Here is a 23819-nt window from a genome sequence, read left to right as displayed (position 1 = left end):
TGTTAAGATCTGAAGAAAGATTTCAACAGCAAAATAGCCACTTCTAAAGTATGCCCTGTCATATTATAAAGTATTCATTCTAATTTAACCCTCATTAGCAGCATTGACAGACATTAGGGGCCCTGAGAGGATATTTGCAAGGTCCAAATTGGCCCTGTGTTTTTTTTATTAGTGACTTGGATGAAGAGAAGCGAATGCTTATCAAGTCTGCAGATGACGCAAGCAAAATAGCTAGGAGAAAGAAATAAAATTCCGAATTCTGGGAGTTGAACTACACGTTTAAAAGTTTAAAAAACACAGTTGCAGGGCTACCTTATCTGAAATGAATGGAAGCAAAGAGAACAGAATTATGTCTTTGTTGTCAAGCAGTGGTCATCTGGGGGCTTGCAGGCCACATATGGTCACTCTAAATCACTTGGAGGTGATAGACTTCCCTCCACAGGTCTGGATATATTCAAGCACACAGGCTGGACAGTGTTGGGGATGCTTTCAATTGGAATCCTACACAGAATTGGGGGGGTGAGGTTCACTCAAGAGCAGTTTATTTTACCTGGAGAGATCCATCCACACAAGTGGCTGCACTATTTTCAAATGCAAAAGAATATTTATGATTTTTATTTTACATTACTAAAGTGAAACAGTTAGGTGGAAAAATTTCCCCAACATTATGAAAAGTTAGGGTCTCTACCTTTTTAGATTTTAGAAGTAAGATTACATTATTGATTATAATTCACATGTAGAATTACTTCCCTATAGAAAGCTGTTGTTGTCCTTATTTTTTTCTTTCAAATTTGTACTGTTCCAGCTTACTCATAATCATGCGATTTGGGAAAACTGTACTAAAGTTCTCCATTGAAGCTCTCCTTTCTGGTTACAGAATCTAATATGTTAAAAATCACACCTAATGCAGAAATCTTTTATTTATTGTATAAATCACTAAAGGTAGCTGTAGGCTTCCATGGCAATTGGTTGTGGTTGAAGTAAGGGTGATATCATGGGGAAATAGAAAAGCATCTTTATGCTGCAGGACATAAAGATGAGCCCTAATAATTTTTTAATGGTTCCCCCCAGTTTGTCCTCATTTATTCAAAGCATTCTTTTCTCACTCCTCACTAAAATGTTTCCAGTTTTCTGTAAAAGTTGATGAATTGTGTAAAACCTGCTAAAATGTCAGTTTCATCTCAGTAGCTTTGGATGGATTTTAGTGTGTACAATTATAGGAAGGTATCGGAAAATACCACTAATTCTGAAAGCCTGTGCTACAATAAAGCCTTTTAAAAATCCCATAGATAGCAGCACAGTGTTCTTCATTTTTGCTTACCAAAGGAAAATGTTCTGTTGGTGTGAAGGTATGTTTCATGCATATTATATTTTCCCTATGGTACTTTGACAAGCATTGACTTTGTAGAACTGCGAAACTGGAAGAGTGCTAAGAATTGGTACATCCAGACTCCCATAATAAGCCTTTTGTGCTATTGTTAAGTTTGGGAAAAGAGAGGCTGAACCAGAGCATGAGTGCAACAATACTTTATTATAACAATAAAGGGCTGACCGTGCTTGCCACGCCTGGAACTGGCTCGCAGCAATCAGCAACTGGTGGGACCCCGCAGCCTGCTTTTATAGCTGGCTGCTGGGGAGAACCAACCAATGAGTGAAGGGTAGAACGCCCACACAACGTGAGTGGACCTGAGTGAGAACTCCTAGAGTTCTCAGGACATAATAGCTATCTCTTTTGATTAATATTTAGATAAAACTGACTTTGTTCCATACAAATGTTGCTTGCTGAAAATAAGTCTTCTGACATTGTCCTATGCTGATTTTATAACAACAATATGTCTTCATATAAGTTTGGCAATTCTGAAAATTAAGAAGGATTGCCACGAATAGCATCCACTAGAGCAGGGGTCTCCAACCTTGGCTACTTTACGCCTGGCAGACTTCAACTTCCAGAATTCCTCAGCCAGGGGGATTCTGGGAGTTGAAGTCCACCAGGCTTAAAGTGGCCAAGGTTGGAGACCCCTGCACTAGAAACATGTACTTTACTGTATTCTCCCATTGGAAGAAATTTATCTCAATTCATCAAATGTGTTTTCATCATCTTGACCAGTTTCACTTTTATTTACCTGTACTGAGCAGTCATTTTTCTATACCCGAGATGTTGGGATGGTGAAACAAACTTTGACAGTGGCCCAGGCCTCTGAGCCTGAGCGTGTCTTTCAAGAAAGTGAAACTCTGCCCTCAAGTGGAACCTTTGAAAAAGAAGAACCTTCTCCGAGCATTGTGTCAATTTATTTTTCTTATTCATCACCTCTTGAGATACAAAGCCCAGGCAGCATAGAATAAAATGCAATGTGCTGAGTAGCTGAAATAAAAGGAAGAAAAGTGATGACTAGTTCACAGTCCAAGAGAAGATTAATTTCAAATAAGTATTTCTCTCCCTCTTAAAACCTGCATTTGATTTTTTTCTCTGTTCTTCTGATATTTTTTTGTGTCTTTCAGTTTTTCTAATTTAGTTGTGATTTTAATTTAGAACTTTAATATTGCAATATTTAACTGAATCTGTATTGATTAATTGAATTAAAAGAATTTAACAGAATTTAAATTGAAGTGAAGAAAAGTTTGGGTTTTTTTTCCTAACCCTTCTTAAATTGTCTTGCCTCAATAAAAACATTCACACCCTTGTCTGCACTTCCGAAATATTGCTAGTGCTATGTCCCATATTAAGATAATCATCAATATTGGCTAAAATTCTATTAAACCTTAGCTTCAGTTCTGGAACATGGGAATAACAGTAATGACATATATGACGTATCAAAATAATGTATGATAAGCCTACTTATACCAAATGTTATAGAAAAGTAAGGTATATTTTATTTAAAAAAAAAACTATTTTAGAAAGTTATAAGGTTGATCAACTCTGGTTGATTAACCTTACGTCTCTGGAAGACGTAAGGTTAAAAAAAATATAATACAGTTAAAGCAACCAATAGATCAAACACCCTAAGAAAAGCAACCATTAAAGGTTAAACACAAGAGACTTGCCATTTACTCTAACTCAAGGCCTTGGGCGGGGGGGATCAGATTTTCAGAGCTATTTTGAATATGCCCAGTATGTGTGTGTGTGTGGGGGGGGGCTAGATATACCTTGGAGGGGAGGGAGAACAGTTACAGACAACAGATGCTCCCAAAAAGAAGGCCAAAGACCCACAGTTGCTCAATGACTTTGAGGTTGCTCCTCATTCTATAGCCCCCAAATGCTGGAATAAGATTTTGACAGTGTTGCTTGGTTGGCCTAGGACTGAGATGTATTTCAATGTTTTGTAGCTACATATCCTTCACTATACAAATTGAGTAACTGTCATTCAGTTCTGGAGGTTGGATTAGGACTCAGGAGATACAAGTCCATTTTAGCTGTAGAATGTACAGTACTAGTCCAGCTTATCCCAAAATATTGCACGGAGGAAAAAATGAAGAAAAATGGCAGTATGAATGCTGTATTTAGCTCCTAGAGGAAAAATAGCATATCAGAAGCAAACAAACAAGTAACCAATAGTCTTATTTCTATTCCCTGGAATATAATATCGTGGCATCTGATTTATTAGCCAGTGAAATTCCATGCCATGTGTTCTTCCAATCTTTATTCCTTCCTGTTTTTTCCTTATTCTTTTCATCTTCAGTGATATATTGCATCCGATTTATCACAACAATTAACTTGCTAGTAGAAAACAGATCGCTATATGAACTTTTCTTACTTCTAAAGGTTTAGTTGTGATCTCTAATGGAGATTCTAAATGAGATTTGATGCACCTGTTCAGTTGGAAAATACAATATCATGGTAGGAGGAAATTCTTGTCTGAAGCTAACCAGAGCTAGCTTCATGCCCTAAAGCAAAAAGGATCACTAGCTGTTAGCTTTTTCATTCAGCCTGGTGTAGCTATAGATACTATTCCTGTTTCCTCTTACAGATCTAATCCTGTTTTTAAACTTACAGAATTGTTTGCCTTTCCAATATCCTGTAGCAGGATATTAGCTTGATGTTATTGTCTCTTTGAGCCCTCATAAACTTGCCAAGCAGCCTAAAAAAAAAATCAGAGTGAGCACAAGAGACTCCCTCCTTTACTAATGCCTTAATCATGCTTTTATTTTGCGATGGCAAAAGACGATATTGATTTTATCCCTAAAAAATCTGACCATTTTTAAAAATTAACTTTTAGAAAAACAATCTGGTTTTGCAACTGTGTTAATAAAAAGGCATCAGTGCAAGTGGTACTAATAATTGTAGTGGATATATGTCAATATCTTTTGCATCAGAATTGCAGCAAAAATTGTTTTGCATAGCCATTATGTACATGTGTACATGGAAGAATTGCCTTGTCAACCTTAAGGATGTAACTTGTTGTTCATACAGTAGAAGCAAAGTATTTAAATACAGCAAACAAAATCATGTGGAACAATTCTAGATTCTGTCATGGCATGATTAAAAGCTGTTCCATATTTTTGGATTCTACCATTTCAGAAACTTTTATTACCAAAAATAGCAACTTTTAACAGATACAAATGCAAGGCAGTTCAATTGACAAACTTTGGTTCTGCCCTGTGCTCAAGATAAATAGGTAGAAAAGATAAAAATTGTTCACATTATTTTGTGTGTCTGAACAATATCTGATTCTCATGAATCCCAAAGCTCTTGCAAATTAAAAGAAATTAAGCATATGTTTTATTGAGTCCTAGCAACATCAATTAATGCAATGCATGATGATTGATTGATTGATGTGGAGCAGGTTTATCTTCTGCGTCCTAGTCCAAACAATTTTTTTATTAAAACAACAGGAGAACTCATTGTGCATTTGTGTTATTATGTTGCGCACACACATACAAACACACACACACAGACACTTAACCTACAGTCATAAAGAATTTTCATCATTAATCCAAAATTATATTTCTGGTCAATAAAATTAGAATTCAAATAATTCTAATGGCATCGTTGATTCCAACACATCTGTTTCTAAGTAGAGTTCAGCAATTTTATTCAGGTACTGCAAGTTCAAAGAAATGAAGACATTTTGCTTAATCTGTATGTGTTATGCTCCCAGTTGCCAACTAGTTCAAAGAGTTTCATTTGTAAAAGAAAAAAAACTGAGCATAACTCCTTGGGTGAAATCTAAATGAAGCTCAGCCAAATAAGTGGTTTTAGAGATGCCAATACTACTTACTGTCAATTCCCTCTGTATAATCTGGGAATCTGGGGTCATTAACCAAGCCACCACTGATGTCATGATCTATGTAGGTTGGGAAGCTGATTGTAGGGGTTGTTTGGTAAAGTGTTTCACAAGACAATATTTTTTAAAATATTAATATTATAAAGGATGCAAACTGAATTATGCTATGATAAAAGAAGTAAATGAAAGGAGAACCTTGGTTCCATATCTGTGGCTGATGTTCCAGGGATAATTTACTTGGGAAGAAATTCATTACAAATATTTAATGTGTTATAATATTTTACTTTGTTTGCAAATAAATACAATCTGAACATAAGTTGATGCATAGCTGCAACACTACCAGACCCCCAAATTCACTGCTTGTCAGGTCCTGATTTTCTCAGTCGTAGCAACTTGAAGATGCGTAAACTTCAGCTCCAAGAGCCAGCATGGGGAATTCTGGGAGTTGAAGTCCATATATCTTCAAATTGCCAAGGTGTGCCCCCGAGTGTGGTAATCAAAATCCTAGAACACATGATAACACGGAAAGCACCACATTCAAATGCCTTCTTGAGTCAGTCCATACCAAGTCACAAAACAATTATTTTTTGAACCCTTGGGTTCACTCTGAAATTTTTACCTTTTCCCGTTTTGTAATATGCAGAATTGTGATAATTGCTCAAAATAGATACGTGTCTTCCAAATGAGCTTTAGGCAAAGATATATTTAACAGGAGGGTACTGATGCGAAACTTAAGTAGGTTATTCCTGGATAGTTCATGGAATTGGAATATCTGACCTGCTCCTAAAATTAGAAAAAATTGAGCGCCAGGTATGCAGTGCTGGGATTCAAAAAAATTTACTATCGGTTTTGTGGGCGTTGCGTTGCTTGGTGGGTGTTGCTTGGTGGGTGTGGCAGGGGAAGGATACTGCAAAATCTCCATTCCCTCCCCATCCCACTAACCTGCTTTCCAGTTCTATTCTCCTGTGCAGGGCAACAAAAGACCCAGCCGATCAGCTGGGACTCAGGAGGCAGAAAATAGATGGGGACGGGGCCAGTCAGAGGTGGTATTTGCCGATTCTCCAAACTACTCAAACTTTCTGCTACCTGTTCTCCAGAACCTGTCAGAATCTGCTGAACACCACCTCTGCAGGTATGTATGTTCAAGGACATTACATTTCACCTTTTCTACTAGCCTTCTATTATCTTACCATCATTTGGGTCCTTTAATAATTTCCATTCAGTGTTCGGCATTCTTTTTTGTTAACTTTTTCCCTTATACTTTTGGGGCCAATACAATCATCAGCTGATACCTAAGACTATTGGAAAAAAAGAGAGGAGAGGAGAGGGAAAAAGATGCTATCTTTTCCTGTCCTGAAAAACACATGCACAATGTAACTGATTGTAGCAGATAGAAAAACAAGTTGTCCAGACTTGAAGTACTAAAGAAAATGAGTTCTGTGAGGTTTCTCTGCAACATTCCTTGCCAAGTATATCTAGTCATTGCTTACCTCCCACGCCTTATGTTCTGATTACCTGATAGAAAACTGCCTTTTGCCTAAGCTCCTTTTTCCTGGCATTTGTCCAGCAAGGAAACACCTCCTCTGCCAGATAATCAGACATTCCCAGACTTCATTTTAATCATGGACCAGTCACAGCATTGGAGATAATATAAAATATAGCATGAACCATATAGATAAAACACTCTGCTATTATATCTGCAATGCAGGAAAACTTATCCTTAGAAGAGTTATTTTTTTATTAGTTGCCCCACTGTACTGAGATGTTTGCAATATTTTTTTAAACATATTTTTACGATATAAAAATTGTGACCACCACCTAATATGTGCCTATGGTGAGATACATAAAAAGTATTACATAATGTCATAGCTTCTACCTATCTATTGACATAGGTAGATACATTTATGTTCTTTATATCTATTGGGTTTTAAAATAGTGGCTTTTATATGCAAGGATCAGATTTTTATTTATCTGATTTCCTACTAATATAGTAAAATAGCTTATATATTAATTACTTCCATTCAGGGGTGGGCTTCAAAAATTTTAGCAAAGGGTTCTCTGCCCAGTTGCTGGATGGGCATGGCTTAGCCGGCCTCCTGCACCATGGCAGGGGAGTTGTTTTTGCCTTCCCCAGACTCCGGAGGCTTTCCTCAAGCCTCCAGGAGGGTGAAAATGGCCTCCCCAGGTTCTGAAGGCTCTCTGGAAACTGGAAACGGGCGCATTTCTGGCCTTCCCGAACTTATGGGAGGCCCATTTTTCACCTTCCCCGCGTCTCCGTGCACACCCTGCACTTACCTGCATCCAAATGGGCTGTGGGGGGACTCCTGGGGGGGGAAGGGGGGGCATTGAGGAGTAGGATTTGGGGGTTCTCCAAACTGCACAGAATCTTAGCTAGGGCTCTCCTGAACCCCTGCAAATCCCCAGTATCCCACCCCTGCTTCTATGAGGACAAGAAAATAAAATCAAGAGGATGCAGATACATTTTGTAGCCATTGGTAATGTCACACTGTACTTTAAAAAGTAAACTACGTGATTCCATTGACTTGTGACCTTTCTCCCCTTCTTTCCTACGCTTCTCTTTTCCCCTTTCCCGCCCTTTTGTTTCTTACTATTTGTTTTTTTATTTTTGTATTTTATATTATAAGCTAATAAACAACTATATATGAGGAAAAGTAAACTATATGATTCCTTGGCTACCAATCAAGTCTGATCTTCACTACTTTGATACAAAAATAACTGAAGTGGATTTTAGGCTTATTTATTACAGAATGGGCAGCTTCCCACTTGTACATTTTTCTCTTTTGAGTTTTGCAAACCAGAGAATTGTTCAGAATTAAAGCTGGAAGTACAAATAATATTTGCAGGGCAAACAGCAAACAAATAATTTTGAATATGGCAAGTTGTAAAACACCAGGATTGGATGGATTTCCAATCACATAGTGTAAAACATTTATAGGTCTTTTGATGCCAAAACTTTGTATGTATCTCCTCATTGTATGATGAGATACTTAATAAAGGGATGTTATCAGAAAAAAATAATTAGTTAGGCTTATATTAGAGTCCTTAGGTACTGCACCTTAGGTACTGCTCCACCATCACATTAGCTCATTCTGCTGGAAAGGGTATGGCAATGTTTTATCGACTATTTCCTAATACTATTTGATTGCTTATTGTGCCCTATGACTATTATTAATTGTTGTGCCTTATGATTCTTGACGAATGTATCTTTTCTTTTATGTACATTGAGAGCATTTGCACCAAGACAATTCCTTGTGTGTTCAATCACACTTGGCCAATAAAGAATTCTATTCTATTCTATTCTATTCTATTCTATTCTATTCTATTCTATTCTATTCTATTCCCTGTGGAATTCTAAGATTTTGGAGGGTTACCATTCTTACCATTCTGCAAAAAGAATGTAAACGCTTTTCATCTGAGGAAGACAATATTACGATTTATTTATGAGCCGCGAGATTGTTACGCTGTCCATCCGTTGCCCTCTTCCTTTTCCGGGGAATCCCGTTTAAACGGATCGCTTCCAGGCATTAAAACTATGGGTCCAACAGCCTAAGAAAAGGAAACTCTCATCGCTTTGCGCAGGCGCACCTTTTGAAGCCCGACTCCGCCTTTTGCATTGTTTGACCGAAGCGGCTTTCCTTATTCCGCTGACGTCGACGCTTTGAATCGCCGCGATTCCGGCTCGGCTGATATGGCTGCCCAGAAGATCAACGAGGGCTTGGAGCACATCGCCAAAGCGGAGAAATAGTGAGCGGAGCTGCAGGAACGGGCGGGCCGGCCGGCGGGAGGCAGAGCGGGAAGGCGGGGCCCCTCCTCCGCCGCGGCTGGGCAGGACGATGAGTGGGCTCTTCCGCCTCTCTCTCTTTTTTTTTTTTTGGCCACGACCATTTCCAGGGGGCTCCCAAAGAGGGTCCCGGGGCGGCTGCTTTAAAGAGAAGACCTCGCTGGGTCAACATCTACAGCCTGGGGACGGGAAGGGGAGGGGTGGTATCACGAGATGGGTTTGTGGATCCAGTGGATCCTCCTATTGAAAAGATGCACCAAGGAGTGGAGGTTCATCTCCAGGCTGGAATTGGGCGTTTTGTGTCAATAAGGTCCCCTTTCCACTTTAGAAAAGAAGCAAACAGCTCCTGATTTGAAACCTCTGTTCAACTAGTCCTCGACTTAAGACCACAACCGAGCCCAGTATTTATGTTGTTAAGTGAGGCATGTGTTAAAGCTCCTAGACGTTTCTTGCCACGTGGTATATAGAATTTCCTGCTTGAGCAAGGGCGGGGCCGGACTAGAAGGCCTCCAAGGTCCCTCCCAGCTTTCTTCTGATTCCAAAAAATGTGTCAAAGCAAAACGCTGCGATGGTTAAATTAGTAACGCCGTTGTTAAGTGAATCTGGCATTTCCATTGACTTTGCTTGTCAGAAGGTCACAAAAGGGGAATCACATGACCCCCGGATACTGCAGCCGTCATAGTTGTGAACCAGTTGTCAAGCATCTGAATGTAAATCACTTGCCATGGGGAATGATGCAATGGTCATAATTGTGAAAAATGGTCATAAGTCACTTCAGTGCCGTTGTAACTTCAAAGGTCACTAAGTGAACTGTTGTAAGTTGAGCACTACATGTAGTACAAAACCCTATAGGTTTTACATTTATTAAGCAGACTGCTCAATGGTCCTACTGTTTTTCATGGGCTGATTGTCTCTTGAGTTTGAAACTCTACAGATTGGTTTTGATTATGTTCCTTCCAATTGGTGTTGATTCTTAGGGGACTACATAAATGGCTTTTAGCCATGATGGTCTGCCTCTAGACTGAACCTTCAGGTCTTCCAATATCTTGCTGCTGGTCATCCTCTTCTTTTTTCTTTTTCCTTTTGCAGCATCAGAGCCTTCTCCAGAGAGCTCCGTATTTGCATAATGTGTCAAAAATCTTCTGTAACTGAGTATTATTATTATTTTGTAAATTTTATTTGAGTTTTCACAAAGAGAAAAAAAATACAAATAAAACATCTTTTTTGAAAGTAGCATAATCCCGGGTTACATTTCTTCGTACAGACACAAACAAATTCAAGTTCATGCTCATTTTTATATTCTATTCCATATCTTATTACTATTTTACATTTTCTGCATAGCTTCTCCCCTCTTTTAATTTTCTCAGTTTTATTTTAATTATCTCATCTCAATTCAAATCATTGTATTTATATTTTTTGTCTGTCCTGTTTCAATTATCTATTACCTTTTCTCATTAAACAAAGTTTTTCCTGTAGTTACCAATTGGAGTATGACGCCTTTATATCTTTTAAGTTTATCCATTTAACTCTTATTTAGGCTTCAATATATACCCTAAAGTTATAACATTCAATATAATACATAACTTCCATTCGGATTCTGCTTGGTACATTCTTAAAATACACACTATATTCTTAAAAAAAGAAAAAATTATAAATGTATGTAATTAAAACAACACATTCCATTCCAATTCAATTCTATCAATATTAATATTCATTAAAACTTAATTTCTTTAACTTTACTTTTCAATTAAATATCATACTTCTATGGGAACAATTATAAGCTTTCCATAGTTAATTCCCCCCCTTCACTTATATTTTATAAAACATTAACTAATTAAAATGTTCCCATTCCTTCCTAATTCAATTTTCTCATTTATTTTATTTCACTTATTTTATTAACAAACATTTCACTAAATTACACTAATTATTTATCCCTCATTTTAATCATACATTGTTTCCAATTTTCTAAAGTTATTTCTATTACTAATATAACAATATAACCTTATGTACCTTTACAGAATCCCTTTTTCAGTTAGATTTTCACCCATTATCTCTAAATAGGTCCTGTTTCCCTATATCTTGCTCCGGTCCTTTGTAACTTCTTTTCCTTTCCTTCTTCCCTCTCTTCTTCTCTCTCCCCCTTTTACCCCCTTGTCTCTCTACCTCTGTTTCTCTCTTCTGTATTCCCCTTTTCTGTTGCTTTCCAGTATTATACTTATTTTTCAAATTATTTTTCTTTTCTTTGGTGGTTGTTTTAAGTCTTAAATTCTTCATCCTCTTTCCCCCCTTTCCTTTTTCTTCCCCACATAAAATTACTTGTTCATTAAAGATGGCTTCTTCTTTGTCCCAATCTTCTTGTTTTGCAGACGTTTCTTGTTGTTTCCTCATAGTTCCAAATCTCCATTTCTAAGAATTGAAAAACAAAGCCAAAAGAACCCTTCCCTTCTTGTGCATCTTCTTTGTACTTTTTAAGTTCCATTTTCAATTCATCCAAAAATGGTGCCATTGTATAAATTTTTAAACCACCTGATTAATTTTAGTCATTCAAATGTAATATCCAAGAATCCAAAGATCACCAAATAATCCAAATAAACACAAGCTGTTTCTTTTTGCTCTTTCTTTTCACTTTCTCTTCTTGGGGTTACTGTTTAGTTACAAAGTTTCAGTTAAAATGTATCTTTTAGAAGTCTTGTTGAGGTTTTACTGTAGATTCTTTTTAATTCCAGGCAGTCTCCTCCCTCTTCCAGATCCTGCCCTTATTCTTTTTCTCTCCCTTCCTTAGCTGTTGCTTTTACAATTTAACCCGGTCAGCCAAAACTTTCACTTCTTATCTTCCTCCTGTACATCCTTTTCCGGTCGAGTTCTTCTTTGTGGTGGCCATTTCTGACCACCCCTGCAACCACCTTCGGGAAAGGGAGTAATGGCCAGCTGAGGAGGAGAGATGCGGCTCTCCTCAACTCTGCTGGCAGTCTCCTCCCTCTTCACCACCTCTATGGGATGGCTTAGCCCCGAAACCAGCCGGCTCGGGGCACTCCAGCGGCAAGCCCAGATCGAAACCGCACACGATTGCAGATTTCTGTCTGTCGCCAAAGAGATTTCAAACTGGACAGTAACTGAGTATTATTTATGTCATATTACAGCTGCCTGTCGCTCCTTTTCTTCAAAGACATCTGCTTTCTGAAACAATTATTATTAGCGCTTCATCTGGTCCTGGCCTTCTTTGGCTGAGATCCTTTAAATTATGACAGACAGAGATAGGGGTTGAAAGAGAAGCCATATCTGAGCATGGTGATAAAATATGGCCTCCAAAACATTAGCATGTAATCAGACTTGACTATATATATTTTTGTAGCTTGTCCATTAAAAAGGTGAACCTGATACTGGCACCAGGGTTTTGCTATAATGAACCGAAATTAGTGGTATGAAAGATGGCATGAAAGCTGTCTCCATCCTCTCCATTATAAACAATATTATTAATGGCTTCACGTTTTGATTTTCAGCTTGAAAACTGGATTATTAAAATGGAAACCGGACTATGACAGTGCAGCTACAGAATATTCCAAGGCAGGTATGTCTTGTAAAATAAGAGGGTTGTTTTTAAATCTTAATTTCTTCTGCAGAATAATGAATGGTTAATTCAGCTCTAGGAATAGGACTTGATGTCCAGAATGACTTCACATTTCAAAAGCAAAACTGACATTGAATTTAATTACATTTGGAAATAATTTTTCAAATTATACAATGAAATATCAATTTTCTTGGATATAAATATATGTATGTATGTATAATTTTTCCCTTTTCTTTGCTAAAAATGTTTAATGAAAAGGTAAAAATTAAATGTATTTCATAGTCATTGTGGTGTATGCAATAAAAATGATTTTCCCAAACCCATTTTTATGAATATAATTTATTGCTGAATCCTAATTCAAGTATTTACTGTATCATACTTATTCCACATATGGGCTATTGATAAAAATAATATGCTTTGGTTTACTAACAAATTGTATTAATTTTATCCTGTACAGTTGGATGGCATTTACAAGTAGTCTATTTTTTTAAATAATTGCAGTTTGCTGCCCTTTTGAGAATTTACTTTATCTACCTGTGTTAGTGTCTAGTAACTAAAAATTTGAATGTTGGCTTATTTCTTGCTTGCATCAAGTATATGTCCTGTTGTATTTTGGATAACCCATTTCCCTTTTTAATCTGGAATTAATTCCTATTGTATTCAATAGCACATACTAGGATTATATCAAGAAGACTACATATACTTTGATTTTAAGCTTATAGGAAGTTTATGAAAAGAGATAGGAGACAACTGTTGGATTGGTTAACTTCCCTAAGAACCTATAGATCAGGAGTTATCAGCTCATTTGGAACAATGGGCACATTTGAAAGCTCAAAAAAATGGCTTTTAGTTATTGATGTAGCTATTAAAAATACATATTATCAAAAAACTCTTTAGACAATTATCTTTATTTAAAGGCAAACTTTATTTAAATTTATTTATTTACAGCACAGGGTTATGGGAATCTCTGATTTTTATTCTCCATGAATGTTGAAGGCAGGGGTGTCCAACCTTGGCAACTTTAAGACTTGTGGACTTCAACTCCCAGAATTCCTCAGCCAGCAAAGTGTGGCTTGTGGAGACTTGTGGAGTTGAAGTCCACAAGTCTTAAAGTTGCCAAGGTTGGACACCCCTGGTTTAAGGGATAGAAGAATACTCTCCTATTAAAGATAAAGATCATGCTTAAAGTTAAGGCTTTACTTTGAATATCTAAAAAATGGATTCAGCTGGGGCAGCAGCAGGAAAAAGCAGACATACAAGTGCCACATCGGCGCCCCCAAACTTTGGCTAAAACACTGGATAGGAACGGTTTTAAAACAATAAATTATGTCTTTTAAAAATTGCTAAAGTTATTTCTCCAAAGCAATAATAATGTTCTTTTTTATTATTTTTTGCAGCTGTTGCTTTTAAAAATGCCAAACAATTTGAACAAGCAAAAGAAGCTTACTTTAAAGAAGCCCTATCCCATGAATATAATAAAGCGTATCTTTTCATTATTTCTTGTTTGTCCCTTAAGTAATTGGACTTCATGTTGGGTTTATATGAATGTATGCCTCCTCCAAACATATAATTGTATCTTGTCGTATTTAAGGGTGTTTTAACAGAAAATTAATAGAAGACTATTCCCTGTAATAGAAAAATGTTATTGTACCTATGTATATCCAGATCCAATTTTTTGATTATGTAATTAAATAACAAACAGTTATAGAATATGCCTGTTAATTAACTTTATAATGTTTCCAGACCTCCCAGTGACCCATTAATGTATATTCATTGAGATTTTTATTTTTATGGAAAATTAATTTTGAGTAACAAACTAACATTAGAATAGCAAATACATTTCTTTTATATCAAATCTGTGAGGAAGATTTCAGATAATTCCTTCATTGGCCTCATTGCTTAGCCATTCATGCAAGAGCTGCTTAAAATATGACTATTCCTAGGAGGATTGCAGAGCGTTTTAAGAAAAGCCTACATATTTTAAAAACTTGCTTTGTAGTGATAAAAAACGTCCCCTTTCTCCTTCAGTCTTTGCTTCCAAATATGTTCTGGAATGTTGAGAAGTCTTCAAGAATAACTTGGAGGAACTTGGGATATTATGGGAAAAAGGAAAAGAAGAGGAAAAATATGTTGCAGTGTGAAGTCCTCTTGCACAATTTTGGATATGATCAAACTTTGAAATCTCCGAGATTAGGAAATCATAGTTATAGTATTGAAAGCTAAAGTACTAAAGAAAAATAATACATTGATTCTGAAGCAGGCATGAGGGCTTATTGATACATTCTATGCTTTATTGGATTTCTTTTCATCAGGCTTCTGTTTCAAAGAGAATGTTTAAACCTAAATTGGAATTATCCGGAAATATTTTATATGTATAGTACATGCATATATATTTATCCTTGACTTGAAATAACATAAATCCAGCTTCTTCCATGCTGCAAAGTACGTATGAATATTTGTCAAATTTGATAATATATGTGAAATACAATTGACACCAACAAGTTGATTGTCCGTTGCGTGCATATGTGTGTGTGTGTTTGTGTATGTATGTATGTATGTATGTATGTATGTATGTATGTATGTATGTATATGCATGCAAGTATAATCAAATATTGCTAGAAAGTTGAGAATTTTGGAAGTGAGAAATGTATAACTATAATATGTTCAAACACTTTCTGTAGCTCTCCCTACTTTTGTAGAAAAAAATGGTCTTTTCACGTCTGCTGATTTTCTATTGAGATTAGGAGTGGCATTTAGAAAATGAGTCTGCTTTTGATATATGTTACCATTTCTCCTTGACTGAGAAACCAGTTGTAGGAAAACTCAGCTGAACACACAGGCAGAAGGCTGGAGGTCTCAGATCTCCTTTTCCAGAAGTTAATTGTTTTTATTTTTAAAAAACATTTATATAGCTGTCCATCTTCTATCAAACTCCTGCTTGGGCGAGGGGTTGGACTAGATGACCTATAAGGTCCCTTCCTACTCTGATTATCTGTTATCTGTTAAACTCTAGATGGCCCCAAATCAGCAGTTAAACAACACCAATAATAAAACAATAGAATAGAGTACATAAATATATCGAAACCATCCTATATTACCATGAAATGTTTATTTAATTTGCTCCGTTATACTTTTAATTTCTCTTTTCAGGGCTTATGAACAAGCAGGAATGATGCTAAAGGTATGACAGGAATTTTTTTAAAAAAACTCCTTTAGTTAAAACTAAATATTAGAATGATTTGTGGAATATTCATATTACAGTGGATAAACCAGTTTGCAGATCCATGATTCATAGTTCTGTGTAGACTTACAAGTTCTCTTTTGTATTGAATTCCATTTAAATGTACACTTCTTTATAGAATCGTTAACTCACATTTTTTCTGAGATGTAACCTGTGTTGTCTGATCAGATATTTGGAACCTTTCCTGCCTTCCTTCCCACCTTCCTGCCTTCCTCCCATCTAGAAAATGAATCCATAACCTTAGCTTTGGCACATACTGTAAATAATGCACACTGTAGATAATGCATATTATTGTAAAATGATGGGAATTTTCTCAGAACAATTCATTATTAGAGCTAAAGAACAGTTTTCAGCTTTTCTCACTCACTCACATATGCATCACTTGATATCTGTGGCATTTGGAAAGCCTTCACAGATCAATCATAGATTAAAAAAAAATAGCCTTCAAAGTTTTTTTCAATCACATTGAAATTGTACGATCCCAATTAATTGCTTCTGGGCAGTTAACAATCCAATATAAAAAACACAGTGTAATAAAATGTAACAATATTGTTTGTCCTCAAGAAATAAATGAAACGCATATATAAAGCTGCTCTCCTCAGACACTGAATTTTTAAGCCTGTCTATCAGAAATTGCTCACTGTTTCTCGAGAGAGAGTTAGCAAAATATGTGATGTTTTAAAATGAACAATACTTTTTATTAGATTAAAAGGTTGAAAGCAACTTATTTTATGTTTCCTGAGAAATAGGAAGTTCTGCTTCCTGGCTCTTTTTCTTTCATCTTCAGGAGATGCAAAAACATCATGATGCAGTGGAACTGATTCAGAAAGCCAGCATGATGTACCTAGAGAATGGAACCCCTGACACAGCTGCTATTGCACTCGATCGGGCTGGGAAGTAAGCCTGAAATCTCAAGCTATTCGTTTCTTATCTGGAAAACAAGGCAGATTTCTTTGAGTAACTGAGTAAATAACGTTGAATCTTTTATTTTAGGGTAATAGAAAATATAAATCCAGACAAAGCTATACAGCTATATCAGCAAACGGCTTCAGTATTTGAAGTAAGTCCTCTGAAATGGTAAAATAAAATATTTTTAACTAAGAATGCCAAAAGTGATCTGTTGCAAATTGAACTATTTACCAAAAGGTGAATATTAAGAGCTAGGGTGTTTTCAAAGCATGTATTGTATATATTATTATTTTCTTGCCAGTTATTGCTATGGATTAGTAGACAAACTGATGTGGTAGAAGCCATCTTTGTACGACTTTTCCCATTTCCATTTGAAAATGTCATTTGTTTTATATATAGTGCAAGTTAGCTGCAGGGAGGAATGGCAAAAATCTAAACTGGCTACGTCGGTGGAATCAAATCTGGCCACTAGCTATCTTTCTCCACCTCATCAACAGATTTCTCAGCAGTTTTCTAAAAATGCAGTATCTGTCTTAGTTACAATTTAACACTATGTTGTCTTCTAAGCACATTGCATTAAACTATCCCTTATTGTAAATAAGCAAGCTTCAATTTGATATAGTTCCCCATTGATGTTTTTGCAGCTAGGAAGGGGTAAGAAAGATTTGGGTTTTTTTTAATACTGTCTAGCTCAATGATGGCAAATCTATGACATGCCTGTCAAAGGTGACATACCATGACATTTTGGATGATATGCCAACACCCATTAACAACTATTCTCGAAAGTATGACCTGTTCTTGTGAAATTTTTGAATGCTGTGGAAGCCACATGATAATAGGGCGTGCTCTGCATTGCCTCAAGCAAGAGGGCTGTGTTCTGACATGACTTCTGGAGCCTCTAAAAAAAATCACATGATAATGGGTTGTGCTTTTGCGCAGTTTCAGAAGCTGCAAAGTTTGTGGAAGTGCATTCTCTGAAGAGCATTCTTCAAGAACAAAGGCCTCATGCAACTCAGAATAGCCTAGATTAGGTCACAGGGCCTTGTCAACAGAAAGAGAACACTGCCTGAAAGAGGCATGTGGCAGAGCCTGGAGAAAACTGGGCCATGAGGGCAATCATACCATTTGCCAAGGTTCACATGTATTGAGCGGCAGTGATGGCACTAGCGCTAAAATCAAGGACCGGGCCTAGACTTCAGGTCCAGCTTTAGCACTGCCACTGAGTATCACTGTTCAGATTGCCATAGATGTTAGGGGAGGAACATATAATTTTTTCCCCCCTGATTGTGTGTGACAGGCCAGCAGAGTCATTTTCTGAATTTTTGACATACTGAGTTGAAAAGGTTTGACATTAGTGGCTTAGTTTCATGATTTCTTTACACTGACAAATGATGGTATGTCTGAAATATTTTTAAAAGAAGCCTTTTTGAGAAATTGAAAAATAATTTAGCCATATAGGACGAGGAAGTGTGAAGCGCATGTAGTATCACATATTAGCATGATTGGGGTCATAGGTTATATCATCTAGTTCATAAAATTGTATTTAATTAATAACCTGATTAAACTTTGTTTAATTCAAGAGAAATTTATTTGGGAAATGGTATGCATTTCAATCTGAGTTAGCTTAAATAATTCAGAAAACTTTCATTAAAATCAACCACTTAAACTTTGCTTATGCCTATGCTTTTGTGATTGTTTTTTTACTCAGAATGAAGAACGTTTACGGCAAGCAGTTGAAATGTATGGAAAGGCTTCAAGGCTTTTAGTTAGAGGCCGTAGGTGTGCATCATTAATATTCTATTTTCAAAATCAGAAAAAAACCAGTTCTAGGTTATTTGACAAATTTCTTGTAATAACACAACTATTATGGGGTTATGACAGCGGCCACCAACCTTTTGGGCAACAGGGATCGGTTCCGTGGAGAGAGGTTTTTCCATGGACCAGAGGGGGCATAGTTTTGCATGCTGCTTTCATCCCATGGATGGGGCATCACTTGTTTGTATGGCCCAGTTTCTGGCATGCTGTGGCCCAGTGCCGGTCCATGGACTGGGGGGTGGGGACCTCTGTGTTATGCCATGTTATTCAAATATCAGCTGTTCCACTGTGCAACATAATTCATATTTTATGAATTTAAAAATTAAATTTAAATTAAAAAAAAAAGCTCAACCAGTGAATCTGGTTTTGAGAAGATCTTTTGCTTTTAGTTGTTAATTAGAATTATGACTACAATTTTCTTTCTTCATTAAAAGCTTTCTGTTTATGTAAACAAAGAGGCATTCTTAACTTATCTTGATGCAATATATCATCCTTGTGTATATAAGAAAGGCCTGAATGTTCATTTCTGCAGGAGTTTGTACTGATAACTTTAACTACAGTTTTAATATGGGCTCAGTTTTTATATGCTCACACAAGGAGCATATTCTTATTTTTTTTTCCATTGAAATAATACATTTATTTGGGAAATTAGATAATCTTGACCTTCTGATTCCTGCAGATTTAAATAACCCTTTCTTGCTCATTTTTGTTTTGCAGACTAGATGAGGCGGCACAATCTATTCAAAAAGAAAAGAGTATTTATAAAGATATTGAAAACTATCCAACATGTTACAAAGTATACAGCTACATATTTCTTGTGATTTTGCAGGGAAGGGGGGATTGTGTTTTATCTTTTGAATTATTTTAACTTGGGGGTTTCACTTCTAATAGTATACCATTATTTGGGTTCTAGATCTTTTGTATTTATTTAGTGTAATTTGATCACTAGGATGAATTTTCTCCCACTGTGTTGAAAAGATATTAATGCCACTCTTTCTTAATATTATTTGGCATTTTTCAGTCATGATTAGGCTTCAGTTGCTATGAATTATTTTGGTTTCCTAGATTTTGCGGAAATTCTGTTGTCTGAGCTTTTGATATTAGCTGTCCTTCTGTTGTAATAACTAAAAACAGAAAATCTGTGCAGATAATACATTAATACAAACTGATCTACAAATGTTTTGGTTACTATTAATATCAGCAAGGGCTTAGCTTGCAACTCAGTCTTTCCACTTCTTTGACTCAGTAGCCTGAGGATAGAAAACAATATTCTGTCTATTTTAATGGTAGACAAATTGTTCAGTTTATGTCACTATGAAAACTACACGGGATCATTAATACCATGTAGATTTACCAATCCCCTTAAAAGATGCATTTTTAAAACACCCTTTTCTTCTCTGAGAAATTTCTGGATTTCTCATTGTTACATGAAAAGTTAATATTTAATCATTCATTTTGGGGGATTCTTTTGACCTCAGATTTAATCTCAGTTGTGTGCCATATGAAAATAGTACTCTTAGCTGCATTCAATGAAAGAGATCATAAGTGCCTAAAATTCAACTCTGATTTCATTCACAAACCCTTTCTACAAACTGTACTGATCAGTAGATGCAAAACTCCTACCCTTTATTCGGAACAGTTTTACAGAGAACTGACAAAATGAACTAGCAATCAAAGTACATCATATATTTACATTCTTTTGTAGTCTTCACATCCCAGATTTATTTTTCTAAAGGGGTGATTATCCTTAACCCTATAAAGCCTCTCTACCAAGGAACTTGCAATCTTTTAATAGAATCTCTGTAGAAGAAAACTGTTTTGCTACAGCACTATGTCCCTTTCAATAGAAATTATTATTATTATTTTTTGGTATAGGTTGGTTAAAGTGTGAAAAATACCGCTTTCCTTTATAAATACTCATTTTTGGTTTTGTTTTGTTTTTTAAGAAAACTATTGCCCAGGTCTTAGTACATCTTCATAGAAATGACTACGTTGCTGCAGAAAAATGTGTCAGGGAAAGCTACAGGTAAATTATTTAATACATTGACTGAGTTTTAATTTAATTTGCGTTTGAGAGGGCACCTGTATACACTTGTCATTTTATTTCATTATTAAGTTTTGAGAATTACAGGCTTCCCTTATATATTGCCATTTATGTATCTCTCTAATTTATTAACATTGTTTTCTCTCATAGAAATTAAAATGTACAATTTGATTTGCTGGCAATTAAATTATATCTGTGCTTTTCTTATTTGCATATAAGTTTTCTCAGTTTTTTAAATAGCCTCAAATAAATGCTTAATTGCTTCAGCATACCAGGCTTCACAGAAAGTGAAGACTATGCAGCCCTGGAGCAGCTCCTAGAAGGATATGATCAACAAGATCAGGACCAAGTATCAGATGTTTGCAATTCCCCACTCTTTAAGTATATGGACAACGATGTAAGTTGCTGCTTTTATTTACTGAACAGAGTACTTACTAAAAGAAGTGGATGTTTTTTTAATTGAAAAATACAGATGATATACATCAGTTGGATCACTGATGAACAATGCGCGCCATTGATAAATTACTATCATATATCCAGTATTTAAAATTGAATATTTGTAAGTTACTGCATTCTCTTTACATACTTTTGTCATATTATGATACCTAAACTAGTGCCGTAATCAGCACTTTAAATGAATGGCGCAGAGCATGCAAAAACAACATTAGAAGAAACCATTTATTTTCTTGAGTCCTTCCAATGTCTTATTCTGGATTTATCTGTTTTTGGAGACATTTTCCTGTCTGGAAAAGAATAATTTCTGTAATTTATTTGTTGCTGAGATCAACCTCTCCTGAGCATAAGTGTTTGATAGCTTTGCTTTCTTGGCTGCTTCATTTTATGTTTTTAGTAATAAATATTTTGTTTTCATGTAGCAGTGAGATGCATATTAGCTTGCAGACTATTTTTCTTAAGGTAGTTTATTTGTACAATGTGGTATTTAATCATTGGGTGTTCTACTGTTAAAATAAATTGGTATTTTCCAGCTATTTTCCTAGAAAAATTTTTTCTTCACAGGTCCTCATCATATTATATAGAGCTTACTGCAGCAAGGTTATCTAGTGCTTTGATAAATAATTGGGTATGTGCTTTTAAAATGCAGGCATCTTATTATTTTTTAAATCTTTGCCAGTATGCAAAGCTTGGCCTTTCGCTTGCTGTCCCAGGAGGAGGTATGAAAAAGAAATCTCCAGTTGCACCGCAGAGTAAAGGAAGTGGACCAGCTGTATCAGCTTCTTGTGGAAATGAGGAAGATGATGAATATGCAGGTGGATTGTGCTAATTCTAACTCTCTCCTCAAATTAGCTCTTTGCCCAGTGAACAAATTCCAGGGCAATTAAAATGGCACCATTGCAATCATGAAATTGGAAAGAAAATAATCTTGGCTTTGGGATAGTTGTATACAAAGCATGCCTATGCACCTTGAATTATTTCTGGATTGCAATCATTAACCATAATTTTTTATAATGTGTTGGTTTTAATGTGTACTTAAGTACAGTTAGCCTTTCAAAAAAAGGGAGACAGATTGGAAGGAAATACTTATATTGGGTTTTTCTCTTTGGACACCTGTAAATTGGGAATCTGTTTTGTGGCTCAGTATAATCATACTCTTTCTGTTTTTTTGAATAATACCATTAAATTATTTCAAGACATCTAAAAGATTTCTTTTTGATTCTGTGAATATAATATTTAATGATGCGTTTGGCTATGATTTGAACAGGAGTTCATTGGAGTTTCTTTGCCAAGAAAGCACAGGTTATTAGAGACAGGCATTGTGATAACCATTGGTTTCTTTCTAAGTACGGCTGTCATGGGTTAGAAAATTCTCCTAGTTGAATGAAACATGCAATGAACAAATAAGGTACTTTATGTACTTTGTAGATAAATTTAAAAAAGAAAGAAATTCAGCTAAAACAGATTATATAGTATTCTATTTGAAATCCCAGTGAACTGGAACTATGAGATTTATATGCTTTATTTCTTGAATATTCTTTGTTATTGTAGAGCTTGCATTTTCAGTCTTTGTATAATGAGATTTTTCTGGAGTAATTTAAAATAATTTGAATTTTCATAATGTATACATTAGTTCCTGCTACCCTCCACTAAATTCAACAGTTCTATTTAAGGGAATTTAGGCAAATACCAACTAGATTGTGTCTAGCTGTAAGAACTGTTCACACTAGTGTATTACATGACAAAGGAAAAATAAGAGTCAAATGTTCCTCTGTGTTTATTCAGAAAAGATGTAGGCTTTTAATTTTCTGAACCCAGGAATCAGAGTTTTCAAGAAATAGAGCATAAGAATATTGAATCTAGGGCCAAATTAAAAACTCTGGTATATTGAAAATTCGACATAGCACATGGAATGACTGGCAATGGAAATAAAACTAATTCTAGATTTAATTATGCTTTCAAGATTGGAATTTGTGACAGTGGATCTATTTAATACATTCAATGTGTAGCTTTGAATATTTAATCTATTTTTCTATATTAGCAGATTAAAAAGTAATGGATTTGCTGTTTCCCTTGTGTAATCCAAATTATCTGTGCTTTTCAAATAATCGGTGCTTTGTTTTCCAAGGCATTATACACACTTCTTTTAATTGGATCAAAAATGTAGCAGGGAAGACCGTTTTGGAAATAATTGCCAGTCTTTAGTGAGCAACATTGCAACAATTGGTTTGCATGAGTATTGTTAAAATGTAATCCAATGTTACATAAAAGTAATTATTCTGAGTGACTTGTTTGTATAGCCAGATGCTGTATAAAATGAATTTTTTGCCATGTGAACCTTGTACTTAATTGTGCTCAGCTTATCTGTAAATGCAATAGAGTATGAAAGTTGTCACAACTGCCCTGCTGCTCTAGCCTAAGAAACTCTGTAGTTCACCTGTACAAAATAAAAGCTGTAAACACTAATGGTTGATTTGTGAATGTTATTACAGTAAGGATCATCCCATAGAAGCAATAAACTCAATCCTCAGAAAATGAGCACTGGGGTTCTTAGTTACGTATATACTTATCTCATAGCAGCTTAATTGTGCGTGGGGGTGCAGCTCAGAATAATGGAAGGCAATTTCAGGTTGATAATTACAGTAATTGTAGACCATTTGAAGTGGTCTCTGTTTTATGATTTGTGCCTTTGAAAATAGTTTACAATGTTTAATAGCTAAAAGGGACAGTATCTTTGGCAGAAGAAAGTAATATTCCTCATTTGA

At 35.7% G+C, this 23819-nt stretch overlaps 1 protein-coding gene across 1 annotated transcript; it reads left to right on the top strand.

Annotated features, from left to right (window-relative positions):
- The first annotated feature begins 8854 nt into the window (after positions 1–8854).
- NAPG (NSF attachment protein gamma) lies at positions 8855–23520 on the top strand. Its single transcript, XM_026699403.2, has 12 exons — positions 8855–8987; positions 12525–12592; positions 13990–14074; positions 15017–15034; positions 15743–15773; positions 16621–16730; positions 16827–16893; positions 18451–18521; positions 19275–19353; positions 20504–20583; positions 20869–20998; positions 21734–23520. The coding sequence occupies exons 1-12, from the start codon at positions 8932–8934 to the stop codon at positions 21881–21883; spliced, it is 945 nt and encodes a 314-aa protein (XP_026555188.1). The 5' UTR covers positions 8855–8931; the 3' UTR covers positions 21884–23520.
- Positions 23521–23819: the final 299 nt, after the last annotated feature.

Source organism: Pseudonaja textilis, chromosome 3 (genome assembly GCF_049901715.1).
Source record: "Pseudonaja textilis isolate UNSWEBS1 chromosome 3, rPseTex1.2, whole genome shotgun sequence".
Classification (NCBI taxonomy): Eukaryota; Metazoa; Chordata; class Lepidosauria; order Squamata; family Elapidae; genus Pseudonaja; species Pseudonaja textilis.
The sequence above is the reverse complement of the archived record's forward strand: the minus strand, read 5'-3'. Positions and strand labels throughout refer to the sequence as shown.

What these genes read in the sequence shown, in the direction of transcription:
- NAPG (XM_026699403.2), top strand. Translation starts at nt 8,932, where the DNA reads ATGGCTGCCCAGAAGATCAACGAGGGCTTGGAGCACATCGCCAAAGCG. An exon ending in GCACTCGATCGGGCTGGGAA is followed by an intron (nt 16,731 to 16,826) that starts GTAAGCCTGAAA and finishes CTTTTATTTTAG; the next exon opens with GGTAATAGAAAATATAAATC. An exon ending in AAACGGCTTCAGTATTTGAA is followed by an intron (nt 16,894 to 18,450) that starts GTAAGTCCTCTG and finishes TTTTTTACTCAG; the next exon opens with AATGAAGAACGTTTACGGCA.